This window comes from Emys orbicularis, chromosome 9 (genome assembly GCF_028017835.1).
Source record: "Emys orbicularis isolate rEmyOrb1 chromosome 9, rEmyOrb1.hap1, whole genome shotgun sequence".
Lineage (NCBI taxonomy): Eukaryota > Metazoa > Chordata > Testudines > Emydidae > Emys > Emys orbicularis.
The window spans coordinates 100,741,327-100,758,095 of NC_088691.1; the positions used below are offsets into that span (position 1 = coordinate 100,741,327).

A 16,769-nucleotide genomic window follows, 5' to 3' on the forward strand; every position below is an offset into this window, starting at 1 on the left:
CAGGGTGGGGCTACTGGGAACACGTGGAATCAGCACCCGTGAGGCCAACCCGCTGGCTGGAACGACTCCCCATGCGGCACCAAGGGGCCTGCTGCCAGAGGTGCTGGGTTTGATCCCTGCCTAGGATCCAGGGTCGATGTAGGCGCCATGGTGCCCCACACGTACCCGCAGACCCTGGCTGGGCTGCTGTGCCCAGCTCGGGGCGCTCCCCAGCAGACAGAGGCCAGGGAAGGGTGAGACAAACGCAGGGGCTGATTTGCAAAGAAGGGCTCAGGTGTCCATTGTCTAGGTCAGCTGGGAAAGGCTGAGTGCCCAGGCGGAGGGCATGGGGACACTGCATGGAACGGAAGGGTACAAAGCCCAAGGAGGGAGAGGGAGGGCCGTGCCGGGGGATGGATCCAGCCGGCTGGGAATCGTCCCCAGGGCAGGGCTGGGAGTGTTGTCACACCCCGACTGGGGGATGGATCCGGCGGGGAATTGTCCCCCGGAAGAGCCAGGGCTCCCTCACGTCTGAGGCAAGGGCTGGTAGCCCGGGGGCTTGGAACAGCCAATAATGGAACGTGTCCCTGAGACTGACCCTGCCCGTGATGAGCTAACCCAGGGGCTCTTGGCCCGTAGCCTGTAGCACTTGCTGGCTGGTCACATGGCACCAGCTTCGCCTTCTTCCCAGCTGCTCAAAACCTTTCCCAAGCGAGCCGGGGAGGTTACACAGGTGTTATCCACCGCCCAGCGGGAGGGGAGACAGGGCCTAGCGCGGGGTGCTGGCCAATGGGAGGGGAGTGGAGATGGGGCGACAGGGCCTAGCGTGGGGTGCTGGCCAGTGGGAGGGGAGGCTGGCCAGGGTGGGGGCCAGTGGAAGGGAAGGGGGGAAGAGGGGAGACCGGCCCGGGCTTGGGACGGCGACTCCCTGCCATGCACTCCCTGCAGCCGCTGGCTGAGAACCGTGGAGTTTATTCGAGCACCAAGAATGAGACAAGAACAGCCGAGGTCACCGACACGCCAGAGCGCCGGGGAGGAGCCTGGCACCCCGCGGGCAGAGGGCTGGGCAGTGCAGCCCAGCAGGGGCAGGGAGCCGTGGCCCCTAGACGAAGTGCCTGTGCTCCATGCTGTAGTCGAAGGGGTCCCCGGCGAAGGGCAGCTCGGGGGGTTCGTTGTAGATTCCCGTCAGGAAGATCCCCAGGGTCCCGAGGATCATCACCGGGGTCACCAGAAAGAGGCAGAGGCGGTCGACCGTCCGGGAAACGCGGTTCCAGTTATCCTTCTCCTGGGGCGGGGGGACCCCCACACAGGCCACCGGAGGGGAGGGGGGAATGGGACACAGGGCCGGGGAGAAACAGACAGGGGTGGGGCAGAGCATGTGAAGGGGGGCAGAGATTGTTAACTGGGGTGAGTCTGGGGAAGGTGACCGAGTCATGGCCAGGAGCCCCCTATTCACACAGCAGAGACAGACTAGGCTCCCCCGGCACCCTGCTCCCCCGGCACCCCACTTCCCCAACACGACACTCCCTGTAGCACCCTGCACTCCCAGTGCATCGCTCCCCTGGCACCCTGCTCCCCCGGCACCCCACTCACCCGGCACCCACCAACAGAACTCGCCCCAGCCTGAAGGGATGGGAGTTCAGGCTTCCTGCCCCACTCGGTCTCTTGTGCCCGGCTGAGGTTCCCAGCAAGGGGCCAGTTATAACCCACTGTGGGGCCTGGGGGCGTTCTGGCCCCCAACGGGCACCTCCATCTTGCTGCATGGGTCTGACTGGGAGGGCGTTGCTGGGACTGGCCAGTGAGGCAGCCCCGTTCCCACGGGGCACCCCGGGGCTGTGGGGCTGGGCTCTGGGCTGATGCCCGCCCGGGCACACCCACCTCGTTGTAGTCGTTCTTGTCCCGCGTGTGCTTGATGATGAAGTTGGCGCCGTCGATGGCCGGCTTCACCTCGCTGTACAGCAGCTCCTGCGTGTCGGCCATGCCCAGGGGCTTGGGCCCTGCCAGCGGGCAGGAGGGGAAGGAGACGCTGTGAGGGGTGGCACCAGTTTGCTGGCTTCATGTGTGGGGCCAGGGTCCTGACCTGGGACACGGGGCTCGGGGGATGGGGCTCAGGGAGCAGGCCCAGGGTCCTGGCATGAGGGAGGGGTCGGGGACTCATCCAGGGGCACGGACTCAGTGGGGCCGAGGTCCTGTCCCAGGACCTCGGGGGAGGGAGGGCCAGGTTCCTGTCCTTGGGCATCGGGTTTGGGGCAGCTGGGGTCCCAGCCAGGACTCGGTTGAGGGGGTGGGACTGGATCCCATTCCGGGGTGTGGGGCTCAGGGAGGGGCAGCCGGGTCCTGTTCTGTGGCTCAGGGAGTGGGCAGGGTCTTGCCTTTGGGTGTGGGGCGTGGGCTGGGGTCCCAGCCTGGGACGCGTGGAGCCCTCCCTTCTGTCCTCTTTGGGTGCCTGCTGCCCTGGGCTGTACATCCCAGTTCTCTCACGGCCTCGCCCTGCTGGGACCCGCCTTTCCCCGGGCACTAAAGGAGCCAGTGCGCCCGTTGGGAGAGCGCGCCCCATCCCCCTGTGGTGCCCACCCCATCCCCCGGCCGCGGGGCGCTCACGGGAGGGGGTGACGCGGCTGGCCAGCCCGTGCCGCTCCGACTGCTTCTCGAACATGAGCTCGCTGCGGGACTTGATGGCGAAGTACTCCTCCGCCTTGGCCATGTAGCCCACGGAGCTGCTGCGCCGGATCAGCAGGCCAGCGCGGGGGTCTGGCTCACTCTCCGCCGGCCTGGACATGTGCAGCAGGCGCGGCAGCGTCTCCAGGAAGAGCTGGGGAGGGGGAGAGGCCAGTGCTGGGTGCGTCTAGGGGCAGCGGGGGCTCCAGAGCCGGCTGGACGCTCCCCACCCTCCTGCAGGTGTGTTACTGCAGCCCGGCCTTTGGGGGGCGCTCCCAGGCAGCCACTCTCCCCTCGGCCGAGCCTGCAGGAGCTGGGCTGGCCTGTCGCCCCTAGCTGGGCTGGGAGCCAGGTGTGGTGCCCCTGTGCCAGGCCCTAGGGGGGCCGGGGTGACGCCTGGAGGGAAGGGGCTGGCGCTGGCCAGGCCTAGCTGGAGACAGCCGTTGAACTGGAGCTGCATGGGAACTGTCATGCCACTGGGTGGCAGCATCACTCAGCAGCTGTGGGCATTGCCAGGCCTGAACGGGAGAATGCCGGGTGACATGATTCCCGAACGTTCGGGGGCTTGGGCCTCTGCACTGATGTGAATCTGCCCCGGCGCCCGCCGCTTGGTCTGCGCAGCACCAGTGGGGCTGGCTGCTTTGTCTGGTGCCCTGTTCCTGCGGTGCCCAGGCCTTTGCCATGCCCCTCGCTCCCAGGCCCGGGGATCGTGCCAGCGGATTCTGGAGCTGCAGCTGGAGATCATGGCTGGGCTCCAGGGGCCCCAAGGCGTAGGGGCATGGAGACGGGGTGATGGGCTGACGGAGGTAGCCAGGCATCCTCCCTGCCAGGCACTGAGCCCAGCCAGAGGCCCCTGTGCCCAGCTCCCCTGCTCACCTCTTTGATCCAGCTGGACATGACGTGGGTGCTGGGCGTCCGGAAGTGGATGTTCAGCACGATCACGCAGGTCCCCACCACCGCGGTCACCAGCAGCATGATGAAGAGCAGGTACCTGCAGGGGCAGAGACCGGCTCCCAGTGGGGGCAGCCTGGCTTCCCTCCGTGGGACAGCAGGGCCCGGGCCCCCTGCCAGAGGAGGGCTCTGTAGGAGCTCCATGGACCAGTGACGCAAAGGGTCTCCTTCACCGTGAGTGCGTCTGCTGGGTGGGGGAAACACTCCGAGACCTTCCCAGCAGGGACCAGCCACCCCCACCAGCCATGGGACACCCAGCGTCCCCCTCCCAGCATCCCCAGCAAGCAGGGTGGGGCACGTGGGGCGACCCATGGAGACTCACTTGCCAATGAGGGGGATGGCGAGGGAGGTGGCTGGCAGACGCTGGGAGATCAGCAGCAGGAAGACAGACTGGGCCAGCAGAACGGAGATAGCCAGAGTCATCTTCTCCCCACCTGGAGAACAGACAGAGCTCAGAGTAACACCCCCTCTGCCCCCCCTCCCCCCCCCAGCCCAGTGGGAAGACCCCTAGGGAAAAAGGGGATCCAAGGAGAGGGAGCCCCCCCAGGAACTGCCCCCGGCTCACGAACCCCATGACACCCGGGGTGCCAGCTCTGATCCCTTCCTGACACAACCCAGGCCTGGGTGTTTCCAGCCACCTCATGGGGGAGCTTTGGTCAAGGGAACAGCAGCTCCACTGGGGAGGAACCTGAGCCCGGAGGCACAAAGGGGGCAGGTGGCCCAGCACAGGTGTGTGGGGGGGGCTTGGCCTCGCCAAATCCTCGCTGTCAGTATTGGGGGGTAGGGGGGGCTCTCCCTGCCCGGCTGGGTACTCGTGGTTGGGGGAGACCCTGTACTCACTGTGGGGGGGTCGGGATCCTGCACTCAGTGGGGGTGGGATGGGGGTCCGTGTACTCACTGTTGGAGGGACCCTGTACTCCCTTGGGGTGGGGGCCCTGCACTCACTGGGGGTGGGATGGTAGTCCCCATACTCACTGGGGCGACCCTGTACTCCCTTGGGGTGGGAGTCTCACTGGGGGTGGGATGGGGGCCCTGTACTCACTGGGGGTGGGATGGAGGAGCCTGTACTACCTGCGGGTGGGATGGGGGACCCTGTACTCACTGGGGGGTGAGGGCCCCGTACTCCGTGGGGGTGGGATGGGAAAGGCCTGCACTCCGTGGGGGTGGGATGGGGGACCCCGTACTCCATGGGGGTGGGACGGGGAACCCCGCACTCACTTTCGGCTGGCAGGTAGAAGACGAAGATGGCCATGAAGGCGATGAGGATGCAGGGCAGGACAATGTTGATGATGTAGAAGAGCGGCTTCCGCTTGATGATGAGGTAGAAGGTGATGTCCTGGTACTTGCTACTCTCGGGTGAGACACTCCTGTCGATGTTCTTGCGGGCCGGTTTGTGGACGATCTCCCACTCACCATTCTCTGTGGGAGCAGGGTGGGCAGGGATGAGGTGTACTGCTGGGCCCCTGCCGGCCCTCACCCCCCCCAACATCCCCACCCGGCGCCCTGGGACATGGGACTGGCCCTGCCATGCCTTTTGGTCCCGGTATCTCGGTGCCCCAGTGGCCCACGCTCTACCCCACCAGGGGGACGTCCGTGGGCCCAGCCTAGCCCCTCTCCACCCAGGGGAGACCTCTCTGCCCCTGGAGCCCCCTCGTTTCCTCCCATGAGGAGACAGCCTCAGAATAAAGCCGCCCCGGGCAAACTACCCAGGTCACCGGCCCCCGCCATGCCAGCCCCTGGCTCTGCCCAGCGGGGGGGCAGGGACGTGCTTTACCTGTGAAGGCCTCCAGGTCGAGGGTGATCCATTCCACCAGGTAGCTTTTGTTGAGCATTCGGTCAGGTTCCTGCTTCAGGTTCATGGTGATCTCCTTGGCGTTGTAGCGGAGGGAGCTGGACCCGACAAGAGACGGGTGAGGGGTGGCTTCTCTCCCTCTCGCTCCACCGCACCCCCCCGTGTCTCATACTGCCAGTGAGGATGGGAACTCCCCTTGAGTGGTGCACCCCGGCCAAGGCCTGGCGCTCAATGGCTGCCCCGGTTGTCATGGGGAAGCTGATGTGACGTTATGAGTGTGATATAATCTCTCATTGGAAGGTGACAGGGCCAGAAAGAGTTAATTACCTCCCAGACTGACCTGACCCGTGGCCGAACTTTAAAGACTAGTTAGGAAGATCTGTAAATGAATAGAGCTTTGAAATGCAGCCGCATTGTTAGAGGTAGAAGGGTAGATGTTTGCTCAGGTCTTGGGATGTAAGCAAACAAGTCTTGTCTATTACTATGGCTTTGATTCAAAGATCAAAAAAGGAGTATTAGCATTTAGGAAGATACTTGAGGGAAATAGTATTATTGTCTCTATGTCTCTTTGAAGATTGTGGTAACCTGTATCTGAACTGTTTAATGGATAAATTACCCTGTGCTAATTGCCAGGATGTTTAGGAGAAGGAAAGTTAAAGCCTATTGTTTTCTCAGGCCAAAAGGCTGCTGGAAATATATAAAAACCCTGGGACACGATCCTGCTTCATCTCAGATCTGCTTTGGGTTTCAAGAGGGGGAAACCTTAAGCCACAAGGATTGAGATCCCCAGTCATCGACTGAAGTCACCCTGAATATGGACATTGGACTATAACCTATGGACTATTTTTAAAAGGACTTTTGGCAACTACAAGCTCATCTCTGCTATGTATCTGAACCTCAAGAATCGAATTCAAGTCTGTCTGTATATTGATCTTTTAACCAACACTCTCTCTCTTTTCTTTTTTAATAAATTTTAGTTTAGTTAATAAGGATTGGCTATAAGCATGTATTTGGGATTAGATCTAAGTTTTGTATTGACCTGGGTGTGTGGCTGGTCCTTTGGAATCAGAAGAACCTTTTCTTTTATATGATGAGATAAGATTTTCAGTAATCATCATCATATCTGACATGTGTGTCTGGATGGAACCCTGAGGCTGGGCACTTTAAGGGAACTCCATTGTCTGGACTTCTGAGTAACCAGTGTGGTAATACAGGAGCTGTTTTGGGCTGGCTTGGTAAATCTAAGTATTGGGATATCCACCAGCTTTTGGGGTTTGTCTGCCTGTAGCGGGGCAGCAACCCCACTCCTGTGAAAGGCCAGGCTGATTGGGGAAGCAGCCACAGCTGGGGCCACACCCCAATCAGGCCACGGCTGGCCCTATAAAAGGGCTGTGAGCTAGGGGCTGAGTTAGTCTCTGTTTAGCTGTAGAGAAAGAGGGATCTGGCTGCCTGGGAGAGAAGGGGATCTAAGTAGAGTAGGGCTGGGGAGCTCCAGCCTGGTAACTCCCCAGGCTGCAGGCCTTGTGCAAGGCCTACAAAGGTACTGGGGCTGCAGAGGTGTAGCCTGGGGTTAAGCAGAGGCAGCTGGTCCAAACCCCCCTTGCCAGGTTTACAGTGGTTTACAGACTGCAGTCTACCCCAGGGAGCGGGGGCTATGTGATGACTGGCAGTCGCCACTGAGGCAAGGTGGGGATAGAGGGTTGGGGGTTCCCCTGGGAGAGGAGACCCAAAGTAAGGGGGTACTGCTGGGGACAGAACCCTGAGATACAGGGGCACTGGGGTCCAGGAGGGACACGGGGCCAGCGGCAGGCAAGACACCAGCCTGCAGAGAGCACTCCCTCCGGAGGTGAAGAGCTAATTCCCAGGACAACCAGCAGGAGGCGCTGCACTGGTGAGTCTCACTTCGCTACACTGCCCTGTTCTGTTTGCAGTTCACCCTAATTGAGTGACTTCAACTGGCTCCCACGGGCAGCATCGTCACAGCTGATCCAAAACCCCTGGAGACCAGCAGGAAGCTGCCCCCTGGGTGTTAGATCCGGCCCAGGATACAGTGCCAGGGTGACTTTAATGGGCATCTTTCCATTGACTTCAAAGGTCTCTGGCTCTTTGGGCATGGCCTGGTGGTGGGCACTGGGGCTGGGCTGGGCCTCCAGCTGGCGGGGTGAGCCCCTCACCTGAACTTGAGGCTGCAGTTCTGCCAGTCGAAGGGGAAGAAGTTGACGTTGATGGGGCAGGCGCTGTGGAAGATGGCGGGTGGCAGCCAGTATACGAAGCCGGACTCGTACACCAGCACGTTGCAGTAGTAGGCGATCTGGAAGAAGCCGTCGTTGCTGCACAAACAGAGACGCGAGCGGGGCTGACGGGGAGCTCAGCATGGCCGGGGGAGCCCTGACGGTCTCCAGGCTAGCAGGGAAAACTCTGTGTCTCTAGGAGTCACGGGGGGACTCTGGCACCCGGGACCAGTGTGTGGGAAAGCCCAAGGGGGGCTTTGACCCCTGCATCGTGGGGTGGGATCTGTGATCAGAATTCTGGGCACCCCAGCACGGACACGGCTGTCCCTAGGGTGATGGCACCTGCTTGGGGCAGGAATTCGAGTGCCAGGGCATTCGAGATCTGGGTGCTGGGCACCCACTGCCAGATTCCCTGACCCACTTGGAACCATCCCAGAGCTGGGCTGGGCACAGCCCCCACGGCTCAGAGCTACCTCATGGGCGGGCGCAGGGCGAGGGACCCCCACTCCGAGCCCTTGCTCTGCCAGCTGCGGGTCTGTGACGATCTCGCCAAGGGCCCGAAGACCGTGCCATGGGCTGGGTCCTCTGGGAAAAGCCAGGCCAGGACTCACTTGTTCTCCAAGACGATCTCGGGCAGCCACAGCATGTGCGGGGGCAGGCGAAGGATCTCCAGGCCACCAAACTCTGACTTGTTCCACTGCAGCCTGTAATCTGTCCAGCTCTGCGGGAAACCATGCATCCAGGACGGACCTCCACCCAGCGGCTGGACCCCCTCCCACACCCCAGCGTGCTCCGGATCTCCCCTCCCCGGGCCGGCAGGCTCTGCGGAGAGGCCAAGGAACAGAGCCTGGCCCAGCTGCCCTCAGCTGGCACAGTGATGGAATGAAGGGCAGGGAGCAGCAGCACTGGATGTGGGCACCTGCTCCCCTGAGAAGGAAGAGCACTGTTTGAAGTTCTGCTTTAGCTGGAAGGACTTTGCTGCCGGCACAGAGGAGATGGGCGAGGGGCCACTCACAGCTGGACTGGGATCCCCTGGAAGGGGTGGAACTCACTAATGTGGCGTGGCTGGAGGGCCATCACCTCCACAGTGGGAACTGACCGGAGTTCCTAAAAGGGAAACTGAGGCAGGGTGCCGCAGCGCCAGGTCTTAGCGCCAAGGGGCCTGGCGAGAGGAGGCATCACATGACATGCACCGAGCACTGGGCGGCGGGTTGGCTTTCGGCACTGGGGGCCCACCCAGAGAAATCCCTCCCCACGTGGCCGGGCCCCGGGGACTCAGAACCCAGCAGGGGGCTGACTTACGTGATCAATCCACACGTTGGTGGTGAGGGTCTCGTCGGCCTCTTTCTGGAAGGACACCAAGCAGAAATGAGATGCAGCGTGGACCCCGGCCCCGCCGCTTGGTGCCAGCGGAGTCAACAATTGCTTGGGAAAGGCATGTTTGGCACGTGCGGCGCCGACGCAAACCCAAGGAGCCTTGAGATCGGAACCCAGGCTAACTCCTGCTGAGCCGAGGGGCCTTGGGCCTGGGAGGGGCTGGGCCAGGCACTCAGTAACTGGCTCGGGTCTCTCTCCAAGGCAGGGTGAGGGCCGGGACGAGGCTCCGGCTTTAAAGAGAGGCCACGCTGAGCCCCTGGAGGGGCAGAAAGCCCTGGTGAATTTCAGCCCTGGTGGACGTGCGTTGTGTTCTTCCCCAAACTAGCTCCAAAGCAGCCATGTGGGCGCAATCAGCCCCTCCCGACCAATGACCTGCAGGGCTGAGAACGCACCCGAGCTGGAGGGGCTCTAAGGATCTCCACGGGCCGGGGCAGGCCCGGGATCTGATGAGCCGAGCGGCGGGAGGCCCCTCGAGGTGCCTGCCAAGCTCACCAGAGAGACGAGGTTGGAGAGCGTCAGGCCCAGGTCCACGTTGACGCTGTCGTCCTTGTTGGTGACGGGCCGCAGCTCCTTGTTGTAGCCCTTCTCCACAAAGAGGTAGTTCATGAGCCGCTCCTCCTGGTTCACGGCCAGGCCGCCTGCGGGACAGGGGCACAAGCGGGAGGGGGACTAGCTGAGTCCGAGCAGGTGACCCCTTGCAGCAGCGATGGGGCTGGAGTGCCTGGCCCTTGCCCCATGCTGAGACCCCTCTGTGACGTTATTGACAAACTGCAACCGTGTGTGTGTGTGTGTGTGTGTGTGTGTGTCATTTTTGTAGCTGAAGTTATGAATATTGGCTATGTACTTGTATCTCAATGTGTTTTGATTCTAAGTAGCCTCAGTGAAGCATTTGGTCAGCTTCTTAAGAAAGGGCTGTTCTCAGTAAGCGCCCAATCAAGAAACACTTAACAGACAATGAACTTTGGGAGACGCCAATCCACATCTGAGCTTTCCTGGGACCGTTCAAACTTAGGGTTACCATATCTATCTATTAAATAAAAAAAGAGGACCCTCCACGGGCCCTGGCCCTGCCCATTTCCCCACCCCCAGCCCCGCCCCAACTCCGCCCCTTCCCCGCTCTAACTCCGCTCCCTCCCAGCCACGGGGAAAGGGCTGCCGGAGCGCTACCGGCTTCACGGTTTGCCGGGCAGCCCCCAGACCCTGCGCCCCCGGCCAGCGCTTGCCCAGCGCAGCTGGAGCCCGGGAGGGGAAGCGCCCAGCCGGGGGCGCAGGGTCTGGAGGCTGCCCGGCAAACCGTGAAGCCGGTAGCGCTTGGGCTTCGGGCAGCCCCCATGTCTCCGGATCCTGTGCCCCCAGCCGGGCACTTCCCCTCCCGGGCTCCGGCGGCGCAGGGTCCGGAGGCATGGGGGCTGCCCGAAGCTGGTAGCGCTGGCTCGGGCAGCTCGGCTCTGAAAGTCTGAGAGGGGAGGAGCGGAGCAGAGCAGCCGCAGGAGAGGAAGTGGGGGGTTGATTGCCGAAAAGCCGGACATGTCCGGGAAAAACCGGACGTATGGTAACCCTATTCAAACTAACATGTAAACAATGGCATTGGCCTGCAAACTGTCTCCTGCATGGGCATGTGACTTGCCCATGTGACTCTAGCCTCCATCTTGCTGCTGTGATTTTTTCCACAGTAAGAACAAAAGGGGTCCTGCCACGGGTAGAGAATATAAAAGGCCCTGAAAACCCCTCCATCTTGTCTTCAATCCTGCTTCTGACCTCTGGAGGAACCTTGCTACAAACTGAATGACCCATCCCAGCTGGGGATCTACTCCAGAGACTTGATTTGAACCTGCAGTTTAATCCATCACTGCTACAAGCCTGAACCAAGAACTGTGCCATTACTGTATGTAATTGATTCCATTTAACCAATTCTAACTCTCATCTCTATCTTTTTCCTTTTATGAATAAACCTTTAGACTTTAGATTCTAAAAAATTGGCAACAGTGTGATTTGTGGGTAAGATCTGATTTGTATATTGACCTGGGTCTGGGGCTTGGCCCTTTGGGATCGAGAGGAACCTTTTTTTCTTTTACTGGGGTATTGGTTTTTCATAACCATTCGTCCCCATAACAAGTGGCACTGGTGGTGATACTGGGAAACTGGAGTGTCTCAGGGAATTGCTTGTATGACTTGTGGTTCTCTCTGTTTGGCTGGTTTGGTGCCTTAGCAGTGGAGAAACCCGAGCCTGGGGCTGTGACGGCCCTGTTCTAAGCAATTTGTCCTGCATTGATACTCTCAGAAGTGTCCCGCCAAAGCCAGCATCGTTACACCCTCCACCTGCTGCATGTACTGCCCAGCCCCCCCACCTTTCCACCTAGGGAGAAGCCCTGCCCCGGATGGACCAGGCTGCGGCAGAAAGGCCTGGAGGGCAGAGGGAATGGCTCGGCAGGGTTGAGAGGGGCACATGGGCACTGCCCACATGTGAGGGCCTTACTGGGCTGCTGGGAGCCTAGGACAGGGCTCTGCATGGCCGTGGCCCACCTCTGGGCGCAGCTGGGCTCCAGCGCTGAGACTGGCTGCTGCGGGAATAACCAGCCGCTCCACTGCTAGGGCTGTGTGCTTGCTGCGCCCCCAGGGGATTTAGGCACTTGACGGCCGGGCACCAGCTCCTCAGGCCAGGCTGGGAAGCTAGACGGGATCTTCCCAGGAGCGTATTGATCCCTGCACACGTATGTGTACACACATGCACGAACGCGTGCACACACCCACGCCCCTCCACAAACATTCCCCCCGCCCTGAGGCCTGTTCTGATGGTGCCTGTTTAGCATCAGGGTGGGTTTAGTGAGCCCGTCGCTGGGGCCAGGCTGGGGCGCATTCAAGAGCACTCTGCTCTGGAGCAGGGGATGAGCCGTTCCTGTCCGGCTGCCCGTGGGCAGAGGGGAGGTGGGCTCCAGGGGGCAGCGGTACCCGGGGGCCTACTGTGTGGGGAGGGGCACTGTCAGCGCAGCACGGACAGGCAGCAGGATCCCCACCCTGGTGCTCCCTCCCTGGCAGGGGCTGGAGACCTGGCCAAAGCCAAAGAGCCGGGGAGGGGGGGCTCTATGGGGTGGGGGTCACCCCAGGACCAGTGCCCCTCCCCCACAGCTGGAGGGCTGGCTTGGCCTCAGTCAGGCTCCCCACACCAAACTCCCACCCTGACTCGTGCGATTGGTGCCCGCAGCATCGGTTCTCCCCGCCGGAAACCGAGTGAGGGGGAGCCGAGGGTGCAGAGTGGGGGGTGTTTTCAATGGCAGCCCCGCGTCCTTACCCGACAGGGCGACGGCCCAGAGCAGAGCGAGCCACAGGGCCGGCCTCTCCATGTTCCGTGGGGGCTGGTGCCCAGCCGCGCCCCTGCTCCCCGCCAGCCCCTCGCCGGCTCCTGGGTTTGTGGCGAAGGTTGGAAGCCTGAGCTGGGAATGTGGATGGACAGCGGCAGGTGGGGGGGGGGGGAGGGGGGACACAGGAAGAAAATAGCAACAGCTCCATCCCTCCCCCCCCCCATGCCAGGGGCGGGGACTTGGTTTGCTGGTGGTATGCGCTGGGCAGGAGGGGGTGCCTGGGGGGGCAGAGCACACCCATCCCGGCCCCAGCGCTGGGTAGCCATCAGCTCATGGAGTGGGCCCTGGTGTGACACTGGGGCGGGAGGGGAGGCCCCCCAGGACTGGGCCTGGGGAATGGGGCTGCTCTAGCCTAGCCGGGCTCTGTGGCAGATGACCCACCCCATCACGGGGGTGGGGGGGCAGGCCACCGGGCTAATGGCAGCCCCCAGCCATGGTCGGGGGGAGACTGAGCCTGGGCAGGAGATGAGGGTGTCATGGATCCGCATGGTCTGGTCTAAGCCCTGGCCTCTGACCAGTCCCTTGGGAGTGTCCCCCTGCAGTGGGCTGGACCCCAAGGACCCCCCAGGACTGGGCCCCCACGACTCCAGAGCTGGCCCTTCAGGGGCCAGTGCTTCATAGCTCCCCGCAGCAAACCCAGCCCAGCCAGACCCTGTGGGGCCTCAGCCTGTGCCCGTCGAGGTGCCAAGCTCCAGCAACCCTGGCAGCCTTGTCAAAGCCAGGTAGTCGTGTACCAGTGCCCGGGCACCCAGCCGCTGAGAGCTCTCAGCTGGCACAGAGAGGCGAGGGTTAAGCCAGTGTTCAGCCAGGCTGAGACGCAGGGTAGCACCGGAGGGGAGACTCCTGCGCTCCCTGGGGGGAGAGGCAGTTGCTGGCAGTTGGACGAGGGACAGATTCCCCCACACGTCCCCTAAAGCCGGCTCCTGCCCCTGGCACTGTGGGGCTGTGACGGGATGGGTGTGACATGGTCGGACGTCTGTTCCGCAGGGCCAAGCTGCGTGCCCTCCTGCGGCCTGGCTCCGGGGGGTCTCCGCCACCTGTGACAAGTGGAAGCTCTGGGGTCTCCCACTGCCCATAGGGGCTGGGCTGCTGTGGGGTCCCCTCGCCGCCCACCATGGCTGGGAGCTGTAGGATCCCCCCCACCGTGGCTGCGAGCTGCGGGGGGCCGGCTGGGAGCTCCAGCCCCGGGGCAGATAATGTCACTGAGGTCTCTGGAAGTCACGGATTTGGTGACTTTCCGGGACTTCTACAGCCAGCAGGTGCGACTGACCCCCAAGGCCGATCAAGTAACTCGGGGCAGCCCGGGGGCGGCCCGGGGCCAGCCACACCACCCCTGCCACAATAGAGGCAGTCCTTCGCCACCAGCACCAGCGGGTGCCCCAGAGCCCCCCCTCCAGAGCAGCAGCTGCACCCCTGGAGTTTATGAATTTTTATTTATTGCCCGTGACCTGTCCGTGACTTTTACTAAAAATCCCTGTGATTAAATCTTAGCCGTACCCATAATGCACTGCAGAGGCAGAGCTCCTCGGGCTGCTCCCTTAACACCAGCCACTTCCAACCGGTACTAAGCAACCGCTCCAAGACCAATGCAGAGAGCTCACCTGGGGGTGACTGTGGCCACCAATGCCCAGGCCCCACAAAGAGCCCCCGCCCGGGGCTGACTGCAGCCTCTCCGGCACCAGGGCTGGGAGGCTGAGCAGTGGGGCTCGAGCTGGGCACCCCGGCCAAGCCATGGCTGCCCTGCCTGCCCGCTGCCTGGCACTGGCTGGCGTTAGTTTTCTGTGTGGTTCAGCTCCATTTCCTGCTGTGAATTTGGGGAGCTGGCAGGGAGGGGAGGGAGCGTTGGCAGGGCTGGGATGACACATGGCCCTGGGGGTGTGTCTCTGGAGGACCACAGTGGAAAGGGCTGGTGCGACGGGGTATCCGCCCCACACAGGGCCTGAAGGGGTGAATCAGGCCAATTCACCTATAGGCGACCCCTGAGGAAAGCCAGGGCGTGTTAAGGTCTAAGCGGCGGATGAAGTCCAGCTGCAGGAGGAGCTGGGCTGGGCTTATAAAGCCAGGAAGCTGGCAGCAGAAAGGGGCTGCTGGGCAGTAAGCTTCAGCTCCTCCCTGGGAGAAGGGAGATGCATTGGAGGGGGGGGGCTCAATAGTCTGCAGTCCCCACCCCCACCCCGCAAGGAGGGTGTTGGAGTGGGCACACCCAGAGAGGAGGAACTGGAAGCTGTAGGAAGGAGCCCAGAGAAGGAGAAACAGGGTCCCTGGACTGGAGCCCAGCATAGTGGGCAGGCCCGGGTTCCCCTAGCGGCCTCTGAGGAAGCGGCACTCTTAGGGCTGTGGCGGAGACGACGGCCTGAGACCTGTCATGGGGCAGGGCTTTGGGACCCGGCCAGAGAACTGAGACACAAAGGGGAAGCAGCGGCTCCTGGAATGAGAGGAGCCGCAGATGGAGCATGGCGGAGTGCACCCGCAGGAAGGGGTGCTGGCCGTGCAGCGCTAATCCCCAGAACGGCCAGGCGGGGGCACTGCATGTGGTGAGCAGAGTGCCCCGTCACACTTTGGACCATGGGGCACCTTGCCCGCTCATCTGCCCGCGTGGGATTGCTCCCTGGCATGTGGCATGTAGCCCAGGGCCTTGTGTGATGCCCTGGCAGGAGGTGAGAGGAACACCTAGCAGGCCCCACCCCTCGAGAGCCTGGCCCCCTGCTGCTGGGCCCGCCCCCTCCTTTGTGGGCAATGCCCACGGGTGTCAGAGGGCAGGCTGTCACCCACAGGAGACAGGCCCAGCGGGGATCCATTGCCCTGCAGACTCCCAGTCCTTGGCCCTCGCCCACAGAGCTGTCAGCCCCCAGAGCTCCCGGCTTTCCAGCAGTCCAGCTAGGCCATGCTTCCTGCTCTGGAGGAGCATTTCCCAGCATACCTGCCTGCTGCTGCCTGTCCCTTTAAATCTGGGGAGGCACCCATCTGCCAGCCTATGGGGCTCACCTGGCCTCTGGCCCTTGCCAGCTGCACCTCCTTGCCCATGCCCATGCCCAGCCAGGGAGTCCTGGAGCCCTGCTCCCTTCCCCCCATGCACGGTGCCCATTCTGGGTGCCACACGGGGATCCCTGGGGAGGTGATGGGCTGGGATCGCAAAGAGCTCTGGCCGCCAGGGAGGTGGTGGAAGGCAACATGGTGCTAGGGTTGGCTGGATGGGGCAGCCAGCATGGCAGGGCTGCGTGGCTCCCTGCCTGCTCTCCCTGGGAGCTGCCCATGGGTCCTTCCTCCATCAGGCCAGCGCGGGGTGCGGCAGGGTGGGTACCTTTCTCTCTGTTTTTGCTGTGCTGAGGAATTGGCAGTTTGGGGAGGTGGATGGCCCTGGGGTGCTGAGTTGTACCCTGCAGGTGGGGCTGCCCAGCTCCTGGCCTAGCAGGTATGGACAGTACCGGGTTCTGGCTGGCCAGGCAGGGCGTGGGGTGCCTTGGGGAATCGGGCCCAGGTGTCCAGCTGGTTTCCCGGAGCTCTGCGCGGCCAGCCCTGTCCAGGGAGGAGCTCAGTCCATTAGCCATTAACGTCCTGAGTCCCCCACCCGTGGTGCAGGTCTGCATTTTCTCCACATGTAGCGCAAGGAGGAGAGCAGTGAGTCACTGGGAGAGCTGCAGAGAACCCAGGAGTCCTGGAGCCCAGTCCCTGCTCTAACCATTAGGCAACATTCCCTGCTCTAGCTGGGAGGAGAGCCCAGGAGTGCTGGCTCTCACGCCCCAACTCTGACTAGCGCTCACCCCTTCCCACAGAACCCAGGAGTCCAGACCCCCCATCCCTGGCTCTAACTTCTAGCCCACGCTCCCTCGGTGAGAGGCGACTGCAGTGGATGCCTGAGTAGCTGACTGAGGGGCCCACGTAGCTGTTGGGGGTGGGGAAGGGGGGGGATGCTGTCTCTGACGCTGTGGGCAAGTGGCGTCATTCCCAGCAGGGCCGAGCAGCTGTGCCCCCGGGCTGAGCAGGCCCCTGTGGCGCCGGCACGCTCCATCACTCATCCGACAGCTGGGCCTTGGCCTGGAGGAAATGACCTCTCTGGTGCTAACAGCTGCTCCCCGAGCCCGGAAGGCAGCACCAGAGCATGGGAGGAGGGGGACCCTCTCATGGGGCTGGGGAGGCAGGGCCAGGCTGGGGAGAGGGGTGTGAGAGCAGGGGCAGGGGGAGTGTGGATGGAGGGCAGACAGCCTGTGAAGGGCTCCTGGGGGGAGTTTGCCTGTGAAGAATGGTGGATGCTCACCACCTGCTGGAGGCGCTATAGACCACCAGCTGCCCCCTGCCACACCCTGGCTGAGATGTGGGGTAGGGGTAGGGGGGTGTAGAACCCCAAGAGGGGCCCCCGCCTGGCTGAGATGTGGGGTAGGGGTAGAACCCTGGGTGGGGGACTCGCCCAGCTGAGATGCCCGG

General features: G+C 62.6%; 1 protein-coding gene across 1 annotated transcript; it reads right to left on the minus strand.

The window, feature by feature from the left end:
* Positions 1-1,081: 1,081 nt before the first annotated feature.
* On the minus strand, positions 1,082-12,329 carry CHRND (cholinergic receptor nicotinic delta subunit). The gene is made up of 12 exons (XM_065410872.1): positions 12,278-12,329; positions 9,481-9,626; positions 8,914-8,958; positions 8,223-8,332; positions 7,555-7,710; positions 5,363-5,478; positions 4,807-5,007; positions 3,911-4,022; positions 3,514-3,628; positions 2,581-2,791; positions 1,858-1,976; positions 1,082-1,264 (listed from the first exon to the last, which is right to left on the minus strand). The coding sequence occupies exons 1-12, from the start codon at positions 12,327-12,329 to the stop codon at positions 1,082-1,084; spliced, it is 1,566 nt and encodes a 521-aa protein (XP_065266944.1).
* Between the last annotated feature and the right edge of the window lie 4,440 nt (positions 12,330-16,769).